Here is a 16,570-nt window from a genome sequence, read left to right as displayed (position 1 = left end):
ACAGTTGAAGAAAATGCTAGGCTTGGACTTTCTGACATAATTACACTTTGAACAATCCAGACACATGCAATTTGCTTTTTTAAAAACATGTGTATCAAACTCATTATATATGGATTATCATCTTGACAAAGACCCTGCATATTTAAAGAAGGTTGCTGGCTTTCCCACCTTCCCCTCATTCTCCTTTCTGAGGCCCAGTTCTGCTGTGCTGTGCTCATCTCTCACATGCACAACACCTTCTCCACATTTCCAATGTGTCACAAGATGGGATTCGACCTTGAGGTCACAACGAGGTCTGGTTATTGTATTTTACATTGACGTATGATAGAAAACCTTGGTTCTAAGTAGCACACAGACCAGAGTTAGCCAACAAACACTTGTTGAAGGTTTTTACCATGTATCAGGCATTATTCTCATTTGAAAATCTTGCTTTATAAAAATAAACCAATGCAAAAGAGTCAGATTTCTGAATTGTGAGCAGCCTATAATCCACTAACCTGAGATCTTTTATTTTTGCTCTGTTCACATGTCATATCCCATACAATTAGTACCGTGATTTTAATCAAATACTTATACACTAGCCATAGAAGTCTCATTTGAGTAGCAGGTGAAGGAGAAAGGCCATTTTTGGCTTATGTTGAAATTAAACTATGTTGTCATTCCAACTATATATGGAGTAGAACCTCTGCTAATTCACCTGGACAAGAGTACTCAATGAGAATTATATAATAAACACCATTTTATTAGTTTGGAACATGCATCTAATTATAATTTCTGATAATATCTAGCAATTCATTGTGTGAAATAATTAGAACAGAGACGCACAACTTTTATAAGTCTTTCTGGAGAAAGGTAGTTACATTGTGGGTATGTGTGATGGAGGAGGATGGATGATTTTTTGTTTTATTTTCTAGCACACTTAAAGTTTTGTTTTGAAAAATATGCACAACGTTGCACAATTCTATATCTTATGATCTGGAGAGCCACATAACTGTTACATTCATTTCTGCTATAAAAATCTATAATAAAAGTATATTATCTCTATGTGCATATAAGTCAATATAACTTTATATGCCTTCATGCTCTGTTACATAAAGACACACCAATGACCCATCTTCTTGGGTCACTTGTGCCTCTAAAACACACTGTACCTCCTATTACATAGCTAGCTGAAAAATGGATCATATGCTGGGACAAAACTGAAAGGGAAATAAGGCTGGGGTTGACTAAACAGCCACCATGTAACAAATGTGGCACTCAATGAACACACAACATATTATCTTACTTCCTATCTTCACATTCTTCTTGTTGAGGAGGTGCCATCCCTGATTCAGTGAGCCGACTGAAGCTCACAAAGAAACTGTGCATAAAGCCACTCCTCTCAGTGGAGAGAAGAGTCTAAATTCAACTGGTGGAGTCTAAATTCAAACTGGGATCTGTCACACTCCCAAAACCATACTCTGTTGACTGCACCACATGCTTTTGGTAAAGTGTCATTTTCCTGGTAAAGTGTCATTTTCCTGGTAAAGTGTCATTTGCCAATTGCAGTAGATGTGACTGTTACTCTCATAAACACAAATTCTCAACAATCCTCTAATCCATTAACCCATCCAAAATGATCTTAAACATTTAAACATTTTATAATGTTTAAACATTTTATAAAACCAAAAGTCAAAACTGATGAAGGGAAGTCAGCTTAAGACTCAGAAGCACGACCTGAGTCAGAGCAGCTGTGACTCCACAGTGGTTTAACTGGTCCAAATCCCCTAGTCAAGGTGTTTCCTTAAAGACACTTACAGCCCTTGCGCCTCAAAGCAGCAGCTGAGGCAAGAGGCATCACCTCATTCACTCTAGCGGTTATGCTGTAGCTCTGGGTACAACTGTTGGTTACCTAACAAGTGACCATAAAAAAGAGATAGTACTTATTCCCTAAAGGAACCCTTCCACTTTCCCCACAAGTTCATATGGAACTTGTAGGTATCTGGGTCATTATTTGATTAATCGTACTACCTTGTTATTTAGCATTGCTTGAAATAGACCCAATTTTCACCTTCAAATACCTCAGAGTTCTTGGTCAATAAGAGTTGTCAGTCAGTCAACAACTATTTGCAAAACACGCACAGGTACACAGAATTTTATGGTAACTGATATTCATACCTTCAACTCTTGAGGAACTCTAATTTGTCTTTTCTCCCCTATTAATCAGTCAAATATTTACCAAGCAACTTGGCTATGGAGCCAGCACTGTGTTTGATGCAACAAGGAAGGTTAGGGTAGAGTCTGTGGAGAAGTATTAATATGTTACAAAAGGAAGAACTGAGATTCGGATTCCTCAGATGGAAAGTAAAGAAAGGGTCTAGGTTAGGCAACACTGAAGGGATGTGGGGAGAAGAGGGCACGCAATTAACACCAGGGTGAAAACTAGGTGCCCGAGTGTGAGGGAGTGAATAAACAAGCAATGGGAGGTCCGAGAAGAGAGACCAGCACATATCCGTTCCCTGAGCAAACCCATACTGTGAGCACCACTACGAACCAGGTGCCATTCTAGGCAGTGAGACTACTTCTATAACCGAACAACAGAAAGCTCTGTTCTGCTTTCATGGAACTTATAGGCAAGAGGGAGAGGCAGAAAATGGCTATAAATAAGCATTAAAAAGGTAGTAGAACAGGAGAGAATAATATGGAGGAAGGGAGAGAGGGATAATAGGGCTGTCAGGGCAGAACGCTCTGACATAATGACATCTTAGATAACTAAATGAGACACTAAGCCACAGAAAGTTTTGCAGGAAGAAGGACAGTAAGAACAAAATGCCTCAAGGCAGGCAAGCTACCAGGGAAGCCTCTGGGAGAAGGGGCTTTGAGCTGCTACTGAGGGTCAGGTCTGGATAGCCCTGGAGACTGGGGAGGCAGCACATATACAGCATGTGTAGTGACAGAGGGGATGCCCACGGACAGAGTGATGAGAATAAATGCACACACACAGATGACTAACAAGGCCACGGAGGATCTGCGGGGGAGGCTTCCCAAAGGAGAGGAGAGAGAAAGCAGCCAGCTGGGATTTTAAAGAAAGAGCCAGTGCTACTTTATAGTAAAATCTTTGTTTCTGGGAAGATGAAGCCAATTAGCAGAGACAACTGTGACTAGGTAGTAATAAAAAGGTGCATTAGATTAAATAAAGTATTTGGAATGAGATCTGGTGAGAGATCACAATGTACAAGAGGAGGCTAGAACAACTGGTGTGTTGTGTTTTGTCTTTCCTAACTCAAGGAATCTGTGAATACAGAGGCTCCAGATGCCCACAGCACAGTATAAGAAGCCAACTGAGCAAGTCACCTTTTCTGAAAACAGAACTTAGCGTAAGAGTGCCCTTATTTCCTTTCAGCTTTTGAAGTTTGGCATCTCTTTTCCCAACATATTCAAATTTTGAACATCCAGGTTTGCACATAATAATCAGACTTTTGGAACAAAGAATTGCCTTGAAATCCGCAACAGATGTAGAGAAGACCTGACTACTGGAGATGCTTCTGCAATTTGCATTTACATATTAAAGCTCAAAATTTTACACTGCAAAACCCCACTTCATTACTTCTCTTCTTGTGCTAAGAGAAAATGAAAAATACCTTGCAAGGCAAAAAATACGAGTCATGGGAACTCCCTCAACACTGTCGAGTGATACTCAAAGTCCAAGGGGTCAGCAAGGGACCTGAGTTTGACACACAATGAGTACAGAGGCAAAAAGGTACTCACGGTTTTCCTCCTGGAATGCCTGTCAGGTTTGGAGGTATTGCTGGCACACGCATGTGATGGTGTGGATCAAATCCCACCTATAATTTTTCCCAAGCAAACAACACAAATAAGCACAGTTACATGCGACTTGTTTTATCCTTCTCAAAATCTATTCTAAAACCTGGGCGAATAGATCCTTAAAAAATAAGGTTTTAGAGATGTATATACAGAAGTATTCACTGATGAAATGATAAAATGTTTAGGATTTAATGGTATTATACTTGAGGGTGGAACATAGATTAAAAAATTATACTAATGATTACTGAAGCTCATGGTAAAACCAAAGAGTCATTACATTCATTATACTATGTGATCTAATTCTGTAGGTCTGAAATTTCCAAAATTAGTATCATTTTGGAAAATTTAAAATTAGGATTCTTTAAAAAAGACATATAAAAAAAAAAAGAAACTTCCTCACCTTACAAAAGAAAATGGATCTCAAGAGATGATTACATGTAGCTTAATTTATAAATACCCACAGATCTCTAAATACCTTAGATTATATAAATTACATTAAAAAATACATAGGCCAGGCATGGTGGCTCATGCCTGTAATCCTAGCAGTTTGGGAGACTGTGGCAGGCAGATCACATGAGGCCAGGAGTTCGAGACCAGACTGGGCAACATGGTGAAACCCCGCCTCTACGGAAAATTTTAAAAATTAGCTGGGCATGGTGGCGCATGCTGTAGTCTGAGCTACTTGGGAGGCTGAGGTGGGAGGTTCACTTAAGCCTGGGAGGCGGAGGCTGCAGTAAGCCAAGATCATGCCACTGCACTCCAGCCTGGGTGACAGAGTGAGACCCTGTCTCAATCAATCAAGTAATCAATCAAGCATGACAATCCTCTGTGTGCTAAAATATTATTTTGTGAAGCTCACAAACGCACCACTGGTGATCTCCCATAGGCAGCAGCAGCAGCGGCGGCAGCAGCAGCTGCGCTCATCTGAGGGGAGATGTTGTGGAGCCCAGCATAGGCCGCTCCGGGGCTGGTCAGCTCTCCGTTCATTCCAGCATGGGGCACGATCCCAAATGGAGTGGGATATGGACAGGGTACTGCCATTGGGGTCCTTAGGCTTGAGGCTGCAAACCAAAATGGATGGAAGAAAAATGAAGAACACAGGAAACAACAATGAAGACATTTGTAAACATGTCAAAAAATAGAATCTATGGTTCAAATGAGCTTATTTTAATATTCTCAAAAGTCATTCAAGCCTTCAGAGTTCACTCATTCACTCTGTTCTACTGAACACTTACCATGTGCCAGACAAGGCTGGTCCCAGGTGCTCAGTTCAGGTTAAGTAACTTTGTCTAACAGCCATTCAGTGCTGGTCATTAGCACTTTTAATGTACTGTACTCTTTACATTATTTAAAAACAACCATAAGAATATAGAAAACACTTTTTTCTTACTAACCCAAAGGGTCAACTCCTGGTGGTTTTCCAGGTACAGGCCTCAATCCGGGAGTAGAGTTACTGCCTGGGGTGGGCGCATCAGTTCGTGGAGTAGGGGTATTGGACTTTGAAACAGGAGTAGTAGATTTTTCATTCTAACGAGATGAAATGACATGTACTGGCAATTAGAACATGGTTTTAACAACGACTTTAAACATTAAAAAGGCAAAGAAAAGGAAGGGAGAAAAAAAATGAAAGAGGTTCTTCAGCTTGGGCCTTGATTTTCATTAATAGAAACGTTAACAAAGAAACAAAAGAGTTCCTTGAGACTGCAGACCTAATATTTGGGAAGACATAAACTAAAGCTGAATTTTGAGGAGAGTAGCTCATTTCTAGGAAATTGGTCTGAGTCAGATGAGGCTCACAAACCAGGATGTCCTAACTGTGGCCACTTGCCGGTGGCTTTGGTAAAGACTGGGGTAACTTAGGGCTCCTGGCAGAATGTTCATGTCATAAGAGGCTTCCTGGTGAACAGGTCACATTAGAAAACAGATCCAAGTCTGAACTGTCATAGAGACTAAGCAGAGAGCAGGTGCCATTAAAAGAATGCCAGAAGGCCAAGAGAAAATAAAATAAAATTTAAAAAACCCAACAATCTAGCCCTCGGTCAGACATATTCCCCCTAATTTGCAGAGCAACTGAGGAATTTCCTTTCCTTTAGCTGTGAATTCCGGAGGTTATTAGAAAATTTGTCTTTTTATTCTTTGTCTTTTTATTCTTTAAATGTTATGTTACAAGGAAATAACTGGTGAGGAAAAAAGACACGCCACACAAAATTGCAATTAACTACACAGCCACAGAAGAATAGGGTGCAGGGAGATTATCCTGATGGGTGAGCAGTTCATTTTTGCATTTGTGATTTGTGATGTGAGTCAAGGTAGACTTTTGTAAATGACAGATTACTTTTTAGATAGGAAGGGAAAATTATTGCAGTCATATGTAGCTTGGTAATTCAAACAAAGCTAGCAACAAAATCACATTCAAGCCCCAAACTAAATTTACCATAAACCACAGGCGACAAAACCATCTCTGTAACCCCAGTGTGCATTTTTCATCTTCGCTAAGACGTGTTTCACTCAATTTCCCCATATCCCTCTTCTATCCTTGCAAAAAGAATCACAAAATAAACACTAATCACCAACAAGTTAGTAAACTTATTCTGCTCTACATACTTTTGCCAATTAAACGTAAATACTGAACACATATATACACTTGGAAATAAAAGTCCTGTAAAAAATGTGAGAAATATAAAGATAAAAACATCAAATTCAAACATCAAATTGGCAGAGGCCACACTCAGAGAGATGGTAAGCAGCTACTTACAAGGCTAAGTTCTTTGGATTTGGAGGAGGGAGTACTGCTGGAAGATGCAATAGAGGCTGGACTAATCGGGGCATCTTTCTTGAGCAGGCGTGTCTTGTCCAGGCCATTCTCTCTCGGGGAATGTGCTGGGCTCCCTCGCGGGGAAGATGGATCCTACAAAGGAACATCATGGAGAGTAATGCAAGCACAGCCCATTTACAACACTGGGGTTGTTGGGTGTGGACATTTCTAGCCAAAAGCATTTAATGCATGCTTAGAAGCACAAATGTGCTAGAACAGATAACAATACTCACCGAAACTACTAACAAAAATATTCAGTATTGAGGGCCCCAAAATTATAGTATTTATAGTACTTATTTAAAACCCAAAGAAAAATCAAAACCCCACCCATCTGCCAACTGCAGGTCAATAAGACCTGCAGGCTGACCACAGAGCTCTGGTGTGCCTTCACTGTGGTAGAGAAGACACTTTCCTCTTCATAGAAAAGAACAGCGACCAAAAAAATAAATAAATAAAAATAAAAAATAAAAGATCAATAACATAAAATCAGTAGTATATAATTTTTACGTAAATAAAAAGTGGGTCCCTTTAGAAATCAAGAATATGTTTTGGGCCAGGTGCAGTGGCTCACACCTGTAATTAATCCTAGCCCAGGAGTTTGAGCCCAGCCTAGGTAACATAATGAGACCTCATCTCCACAAAAAATTTAAATATTAGCCAGGCATGGTGGCATGTGCCTGTAGTTCCAGCTACTCGGGAGGCTAAGCAGGGAGAATCACTTTAGCGTAGGAGTTCAAGGCTGCGGTGAACTGTGGTCGCAATACTGTACTTTAGCCTGGGCAACAGAACAAGACCCTGCCTCAAAAAACAACAACAACAACAACAAAATGACAAATCTCAAAATATTTTGGATACTAATTGTTTGGACAACTAGTCTTTGATATGGCTGGACAAGAGCAGAAAATTAAAGTAGCCGCTAACATACCTCATTGGAAACGTCAACCACCAAGTTGTCATCACTTTTCTCACCATCGCTGTCCTGCATTGACAAGTAAGAAGCATTATCTTCTCCCCCCACAAAATATACCACATTTACCCTAAATAAGTCCAGGCTAATTCCTCAGATCTTATAAAGATGAGCTGAACCAAAGAGTGTTAAATACTTGATAATGTCCTATTTTCTTTAATCCTCATGATGATGCTATGAAGGTGGGTAATATGATTATATTCTTCAGATTATGAGACTGATGCACTGCCCACTGCACCAACAGGGTGATCTGATTATATTTTTCAGTTTACAAAACTGAAGCTGATGGTTGGCTTATTACTCTAGAGTAGAGGCTGCAAACTGACAGGCCCAGGCTAAATCCAACCTACACACAGGTGTGGTCTGGTTTGTCAGTATTTTAAAAAACTGCATACTGGGAGGTAAAAATCTAGATTTTCAGCTTTTCATGAGGCCTGAAGCCCTGTAGGACACCAGCAGGGAAGCAGAGCAGGGGCCGCCTGCCTCCACACTGCTCCATCCAGCTTGCTCCCCGCTTTCACTCCTGTGACCTGCCCAGCCACTAGAGGAAAGTGAGCTTCATTCCAGGCTAGGGATGATCTTGGATGTCTCTCCATGTTTTATTCCACAAGATTTGGTATATCCTTCAGCACATGAATCCATCTAGGCATTTAAACACCTTTTTTATGATTTTATATTTTTCCCTTAACAATTCGAGCTAACCACAGAAAATCCAACCACTCTGAAATAAATGGGGAAGCAAATATACCCATAGAAACAATAATATGGATCATTCAGGTCTTCTGTTAGCTGCCCAAATGAAGCAGTCTATCCTCACATGCACCTGTACACACACAGGACTTCAGTTAGCCAATGGCTACAGAGCTATAAAAGCAACAAATGTTTTTTGTCTCCTAAAGGATGTTATCCTGTGTTCCTGTGTTGGCTGGAAACAGTCAAAGGGTAAAATGGCTGCAGATAAAAAGGCAAGCAGGTCTCCCCTAAAGCAAGGGTGAATGAACTTACATAACGAGCTGCAATTTCCTTTTCTTCAGTTTTCTGTTTTTTGCTCTCTGAGGAGTAGTCTGTGGAGTTTCTGTGCTTCTCAGCACCTCGGAAACTGGCTGATGGGGATACTGAAGAGCTCTGGAATTAGAAGGAGAGGAAGCATGGTTGAGAAATTATCATCCATTTAGTCAAATGATTTTTAAGTCACTTGAGACTTTCTTTTCTTTTTGTTCTTTAGTACATACTTGCAAAGCTGTTAAGAGGAAACAGGAGAGAGCAGAGGAGACGAAAGGAGGAAAACAGGGATCTAAAGGGAAAGACAAGTAGCAAAAGACAAGGGGGAAAGATAATGGGAAAGAAAGAAGAAGAGAGAAGAGGCAGAGAGATGGGACAGAAGGAGGAGAGGAATTAAAAAGGGTGGCAGGAGTTAGTGTCAACTCAAAACAGAGAATGGGTTGGGTTTTACGGATATATTGTACTGTTGAAGTGTCTTTAGAAAGTTGGGAAAGGGGCTGGGCATGGTGGCTCACACCTGTAATCCAAGTACTTTGGGAGGCTGAGGTGGGCGGATCACGAGGTCAGGAGGTAGAGACCATCCTGGCCAACATGTGAAACCCCGTCGTTACCGAAAAGACAAAAAAATTAGCCAGCTGTGGTGGCTGGCACCTGTAGTCCCAGCTACTCAGGAGGCTGAGGCAGGAGAATCGCTTGAACCCAGGAGGCAGATGCTGCAGTGAGCTGAGATGGAGCCACTGCACTCCAGCCTGGGCAACAGAGTGAGACTCTGTCTCGAAAAAAGAGAAAGAAAGAAAGTTGGGAAAAGAAGCATATATGAGAGAAAAGGGAAAGAGAAAAAGTCAGGCTTTTTAAAAAATTTATTTTATTTTTTTAAAGTTTGCTGGCTAATGGGAAGCCAGCATTTCAAGCTTCTACAGAGAAACTATAAAGCAGAGCTTTTAAGAGGTAGTAAGTCAATGAAAAAAAAGGGGGAAGTAATTTTGGGGGATTTGAGCAACCAAAGATGGCGGTCATGTGACATATAGGTCGTATTTATGAAATTTTGCTCAGCGCCACATATTAGGGCTTGGAAGATGCAGAGTGGCAGGAAAAACACCACCTGCAAAAATGCATATTATTCCTTTCTCACTCCTATAGTTTTCATGAACCCACTCCTTTTAATGTCTGGAAACCTAGCAATGCCGCTGGGGCCAGGGAATGGAGAAAGATCCTCCACGCCTCTTGGGATCACACTTAGGCTCAGCCTCTATGTTCCATCTCTGCTTTCAAGGAGCTCTCAACTGGAGAAGTCTCCTACACACATGAGAGACATGGGTGACAAGATCCAAAGCAGGGAATGACTCTATCTGCGATGAAGGTCAGGTGGTTATTGGGCACATTTAGATAATATGAGACCTTAAAATCATGGATGAAGCAGTGAAAAAAGTGCCAATGAAAACTGGATCTAATCTTAACAATTACCTAGTGCCTATGCTTCAGACAGACCAAAAAAAAGATCTAAATGCAGGCGAGGTGGGAGAGTGGGAGCTGGGCTGAGGGTCGTGCTATCCTGCTGAGTGGTGAATGGCAAAAACCTGAGTAGCACAGTCCCTTGGCAGGGCACCAGGGCAGGGCTCCCAACTGTGAATGACCCTAACCCAGGGTAAGAAAGGGCTGATCTTGGAGGGTAGTAGAAAGACTATCTGAAAATCTCTATGGAAAAAAAGTTATAGGAAAAACAATCACCAGTGGAACGTCTCTGTCTGGCATGCAAATCAATTCAGAAAACTGGCCAGGAAGGCTCTTCCTCATTTATAAATTCATTTCATGTAAGACTAACTCTTTGAACTTTTTTTGTTGTTGTTGCTTTAAGTCTGTTGGTAATAACTGACATTTATAAAAACATACAACATTTACGAGGGCCTTTTAATTAACTACGGGAGAAAGTGTGTTATCCAGAACTTTTGGGTCTATGTTCCATCTTATTTCCACTGAGCCATAATGTCACAATCTCTTTTGTGGCACTTCTGAACTTTCAAAGCACATTGTTAGAAGACAGATAGGCCTTCTTCATACCTGTGGTGATGGCAACTCTATTACGAGCTCCACAGGTGTGCAGGTGGGAGTTTGGTGGGGGAGAGAGATGGGACCAGTGAGTGGGTACCCACTGGGAGGGGCTGGGGACCTCTAAATCCTTCCCTGCTGTGCCAGCCCCTCTTGAGGTTTTATATATGAATACTCTATCCCTATCAAACATTCAACTTTAAGCTTAGTGGCAGAAAAGACTGCAGGCATTGTTCAGTAAGGCTGAAGATCGACACAAAACATTACGAGCCAAACGATTTTTTAAAGTGGACTATTTCTTGACTTTTGGGCATATCTGCTGAGTTCCAAACCTCACTCCCAAGCCATGAGACTTGGCTCAGCACTTCTGCTTTGCTTTCACACAACTCAGTGCACTCAGCAGGTTTTCAGACCACCGAAACCATGCATGCAACCATCATCTGTGGGTTACTATCTACCATACTTCATGCCTCAATCCCATTTCTAGTTTTCCCCTCTCCACTGTAACTACCTCACTTCTGGAATTCATACTACCCAAAGAGAGGTTCAGCCTGTTCGTTCTTCTTTTTTAAAAGGACAGTTTCCTACTGTTTACAGGGGAAAAAAAAATTCCAAATTTCTGAGTATGGTTGTTTTCCAAAAGTCTTCACTCCACAGCCCAATCCAGAGTCCCGGCCTTGTATCCTACCATCAGCACTATAAGCCAGCGTTCCCCTGGGCTCTGTGTATTTTCATTACATCTGTAGCCTTTTTTCCTGGCTTATGGCAATGCCTATTTTCTCAAGATCTATCTTTTGAAATCCCCCACTATCCTTAAGAATCAGCTCTAATGTCACTTTTCAAAGCTTCCTCGGATGCTGTCAGGCAGAATTAATCATTCATTCCTCTTTGTTCCCTTAACATTTTGTTCCTCCGATGAGTAAAGCACTCACAATAAATTTATTGCTGTGTTTACAAGGCCACTTCCCACTTCAGGCTGTGGGCTCCCTGAGGGTGGGAGCACCTAGCATCACGAGCAGAAGAGAACTGCCCAGAAATATTTCTAACACAAATGGCTGAACATCCCCTCTGCACACCTCAATCTCAGTCCAAATCTCTTATGATACATTTCTTTTCTGAGCATCACTAGGATGAACAATTCCACGGGAGACCATTCACTAGAGTAAGATTTGTGTGGTGGTGTCCCTGAAATCGGTAATATGGCAATTCAGCCCCTTCCTCACCTTTGCTATTTTACCTACCCTTTAGATGCACTAAATCTGGCTAATCTGATATTTCACAAAAAGAAGAGAAGTGGAGTGTATGCATCTTTTATTAATAATTCTCTGAGCATTCAGATTCTGCTATATTCTATTGAAGGTTGTTTCCACATTAAGAGGAAAAATTTCTAAACAAAACAATTTCTTAAAAATACTAAAAGGTAGCGAGACTCCGTCTCAAAAAAAAAAAATACTAAAAGGTAATGCCTATTTAGATTTTTATGTTCATTTATTGGCTTATATGTACAACCAAATACTTCATATTTTTCTTAAGCTAGCTGTTTCTGGTTGTGCAGGCAGTGTTATATTTTTGAATTTGTAGAACAGAGTTACATGTTGGAGTTTCCTGGTAGAATGATAAAGTAGTTAATTATCACTAGCATTTAAAGGTTAAGCTGCACAATGGGCACCGGGGCAATCAGCAATGTTCTAATAACATAATTACTCTGGAATCAAATTGGACTTGGCACAGACTCTCATCATGAATCTTGTAAGTCCACCATTCTGCCACAGGAATGCCACTTGGATCTTTGCTAGGAATGTGAATAAGAGGAATTAAATAAATACCGATAAAGTCATGCTTTTACTAGAAAAGCTTTTTTATTTCTCTATTATTATTTTAAAAGCTCAATTTAGATATTTCTCAAGCTTACCACGTAACTTATTGAAGCTGCATTGTGACCCTATAAATCTACAAATTTAGAAGGATTAAACACAAGTCTTTCTCACTACAGTTTGAGTGTGTGTGTGTGTGTGTGTGTGTGTATCTCAGCAAATCTGTTATGATTGGAGAGTCACAGTCAGAAGCAATGGCTGATCCAGAGAAAGCAAAATACCCTGAATGTGAATGTTTAGTAAAGCTCTGGATTTTAAAAGTAAACACTTATACTGGGATATTTAAAAAGAACAGGGTAGATCTGTTTAAGAAAAAGAGCAGGAAAACAAGGAGAAATCAAGAAGAAAATAATAAAGGATTAAAAGACTTATTACATGGAAACCCCAATTGCTTTGGCAGCAAAAGGTAAGCTTTAGAAAGCTATTGCTAACATCACAAATCAGGTTCTCATTTCACTATGAGAAGATTCTAGTTCCTAGTTTAAAGTCCACCCCAGACTTTACTAAGGCTGTTGACCAAGTCAGATGGAAAACTGACACCTCCAGCAACTTGAAAGGGATGGCCCCACCCCTCCACCTTTACTCCTCTGCCACTTCAAGATCAAAGATGACAATTGTATGTGCAAGACTTCTATAAAGTAACTCCCACCCCAAAATAAGATGCTGTTGTTATAATTAGCTAATTTTAATAACAGGGAGCACAGATTTTAATAGCAGGCAAGAGCATCTCTCTGGAGTCAGACTGCCTGGTGTGAGTCTAGAGTCTTCACTTAATAGCTGTGTAGCCGTAAGGGATGTTGCTTATTCTCCGTCTCTCTTTAGTCCGGGGGTAACAACACACCATCCTCAGCCCCACAAGGCTGCTTTGAGGACCAAGAAAAATAATCCACATAAAGTACAATGTGCAGTTCCAGGCACATAGCCCAGCCCCTCAACAGGGCAACTTAGTCCCATCACTGTATACTGGACTCCAGTTGATTCTACTTACTTTAGAGATTGGGATGGTGACCTAGTGTGGATCTTCTATTTTAAACCTTATGTTAGGTCTTTTGTAGACATTTGTGTAGCACTTCCCCCAGCATAGATATTCTGATGCACTGTAATTATAGGGTTTTAATATGCTACTATTCACCAAAACTCTTCTCCTTTCAACAATCACAATAAGGTTTTGGTTCAATATTGCACAGAGGCAAGACTGCAAATACTATCTCTACAATGGACTTTCTAATTTGATTTCTAATGCACACCATGCCAATTTTGCTTTGCATTCACGTAGGTGCAGTGCTTAGACTTCCCTGCCCATAGAGGATAACAACCAGAAAGAACATGCTATAGGTCACATGGACAACCATGATCAAGAAGCCTAAAACTCATTCGTTATGGCTTGTTTGCTCATCAGCTATGGCCTTCAAAAATCCTATCCACATGGTACCAAAGGGTAAATCAGTTTGCAAACAGATACATGGGATAATGAGGAGTCAGAAGGCACCATTAAAATCTGTCAAGGGTAATTGCAAGTCCTGGTTTGTCCTTTCTATGCCTGTTGTCCAGACTTCCCTTCACTCTCAAAAACGGCCAAGTTTAGATGATAAATTATAGTTACTCTAACTATAGTTCAGTCACTATAGGAATTCTCAAACGTTAATCGGAGTCAGGGACAATTCAAGTTGAGTTTGTTTTTGGTGATGGGGACAGCGCTGGGGGCACAGAGACAGAAAGCTGAAGAAGGCCCCTGTAGATCCTTTACTGATGCCATAACCAAAGTCCTCAATCATATTTCCCTCTGCAACCCGTTAGAAAAGCAAAAGACCCATGTCAAAAATAAAAATGGACACTGGTGACTCTATAGTCATGAATCATCCAAAGAAATGATCATGTTCACCAGACCTCGAAGCACTATATTTCTGCATTTTAGAACTACACTTTGAGTAAGTTTGGAAAGTAATATCCTGAATAAACACAGGTACATCAAACTGCTGTAGTACCATAACCCAGCTAGTTTCTGCTTGGATTTTATTGTACCGAATTACACAAAATGTTTATTTTCCTATTCATTGAGCTCTTTATAACTGATAAAACATTTTAACATATTCTTATCTCATTTACAGGGAAACCACCAGGATATATAAGAGGAAATAATCCTCAATAGGGAAAAAGTAAATATAAAACCTTTAAAATGAAAATTATTTGATCAAAATGCACAAGTCTCACATACTAACATATAACACATGTAAATTTATGTAAATGAACTTAAAATTTATAGCATGCGAGTGGTAAAAACTTGAATATAGCAGAGCTCTGACTGACCCAGTCACTGGTGTCAGTTTACTGCTCATCACAGTAAGAAGTTTTTTTTTTTTAATAACCTGCTTGATTAAGGAAGTCATTAAAAGCACAATCTGTATAAAACTCTCACAGAACTTGCTTTTTTCAAATTAACATAAATCAAAACTCACCTTCAAAAATGACTGGGACTTTCTAAAGACCTGCCCTTGTTAAAAGAAGATTAATATAATCTCCATATAAAGTAATGAGTCTATTCTTAACAAATGTTTCACCTTGTATAACATTTCATGAACAATATATTCTTTAAAATGTTCTATTGTTGTTTTTATCTCTGCTTCTCTCCTGGTAAGAGAAACCTGGATCAAGGTAAATTTCTTTTGCAGGTAATCAAAATATTACCAAACCAGAGGAAGCAACAGTCAGAAGAATAACTGAGAAGAGAGGTAGTTTTCTACAACGGTTATGCTATAGGTATAAAAGTCAGACAGCCTTCGGTTCAAGACCAGGCTGTAACACTTGCTATGTGACCTTGGGAAAACTAATGAACCTCTTTAAGCTTCCATTTCTCTAGTAGGTAAGATCAGGGTGTTAGCAGCACTTCCTTGTAAGTTGCCATAAGATAAAGAAGATTCACCCTAGCATCTAGTAAGCTCCCATAGACAGCTATTCCCTTTTGGCAAATGTGGAAACAGCCGCGTAATTTCTGTCTACTTATGGACTCATTCAACAAGTATTCAACACATTAAGTACAGAAACACATGAAACGTCTTGAATAAAATATTAATACACACCTTGAAGAATGAAATATACAGCTTGTTTTTCAGTAGAGCTCCTTCGTCAAAATACTTAGGATATAAAAGTCTTATGTTTTTATTTCTTCATGTGTAGTAGAAAATACAGCACTTCAACATTCATTCTTTCATGTTCTGTTTCATGGTCTCAGCATTATGTATTACTTGGTCAGTATAAAATGCCCTAATAATTTATAAGGTATCAATAAAATTGATTTTAAATTAGAACATTATCTTAATGTCCTCTCGGGGTTTCTTCACTGTTGCTTCCTCTTCCTGGAATAAAGCTGTTGGCTCCACCCCAGAAATGTCATTAAACACAGTGACTTTAGCTGACAAACTGAGCTGCTGGGACACGATGCTTTGACGCCAAAGACACAGGGTTGATTCTGATGCAGGGAGCTTAGCTGCCCTCTCTTGAAAGCTAGTCTGCATGTGCTACAAGTGTTGGGCCACACAAGGAAACAAGTGGATGAATGAGTTGGAACAAGTATAACCCCTCACCACTGATGGAGAGAAGAATCCAAAGTACAAGCTGAATTAATCAAGTAATCCCTTTCCTGATCATTAGAGATGGCACAGTATCAACAGTCTATCAGAAACTGTAAAAAAAATTGCCAAGTGCATACAACTTTGTATTGTGTTCATCGTTTCAACTACCTATCACCCCAAAGTCATTTCACGCTTTTCAATCCAATGGACCTCCTCAAAGTTTGCAAAGTCTAATGTTCCTGTCTGCATTTGTTCTCCAGCAAGAATACTCTGCTCTCCTTAACACAGATTCTATAAATCTTGTATGCCAACTCTGTGTAAATTACAGTCACATGCACTGGCCACTTTCTTCTGGGATTATTTTTTTCAGTATATGACCTATAAAACATTTCCTAAACCACTCATTCACCTACTGCCTTATAACCAACGTTACTTAAGTCTCACTGGCAAATCTCATGTGGTACATGAGTTTGGCTGCCCTAAAAACAAAAGT

General features: G+C 40.0%; 1 protein-coding gene across 25 annotated transcripts in view; it reads right to left on the bottom strand.

Annotated features, from left to right (window-relative positions):
• The window catches only part of LOC102136791 (transducin-like enhancer protein 4), a 156,283-nt gene that overhangs the window by 19,480 nt on the left and 120,233 nt on the right, over positions 1-16,570 (bottom strand). For 13 of the 25 annotated variants that reach the window (XM_005581992.5, XM_005581993.5, XM_045373074.3 and 10 more), the window contains 6 exons: positions 8,592-8,711; positions 7,545-7,598; positions 6,560-6,712; positions 5,199-5,331; positions 4,672-4,865; positions 3,748-3,824 (listed from right to left, as the gene is read on the bottom strand). In XM_005581992.5, the coding sequence (XP_005582049.1) occupies positions 3,748-3,824; positions 4,672-4,865; positions 5,199-5,331; positions 6,560-6,712; positions 7,545-7,598; positions 8,592-8,711 (731 nt within the window). Of the gene's footprint in view, positions 1-3,747; positions 3,825-4,671; positions 4,866-5,198; positions 5,332-6,238; positions 6,335-6,559; positions 6,713-7,544; positions 7,599-8,591; positions 8,712-16,570 lie in introns of all 25 variants that reach the window. The other 12 variants (XM_005581987.5, XM_005581988.5, XM_005581990.5 and 9 more) reach the window with 1 other exon arrangement.

This window comes from Macaca fascicularis, chromosome 15 (assembly GCF_037993035.2).
Source record: "Macaca fascicularis isolate 582-1 chromosome 15, T2T-MFA8v1.1".
Classification (NCBI taxonomy): Eukaryota; Metazoa; Chordata; class Mammalia; order Primates; family Cercopithecidae; genus Macaca; species Macaca fascicularis.
This window is presented reverse-complemented; position numbering and strand designations above follow the sequence as displayed.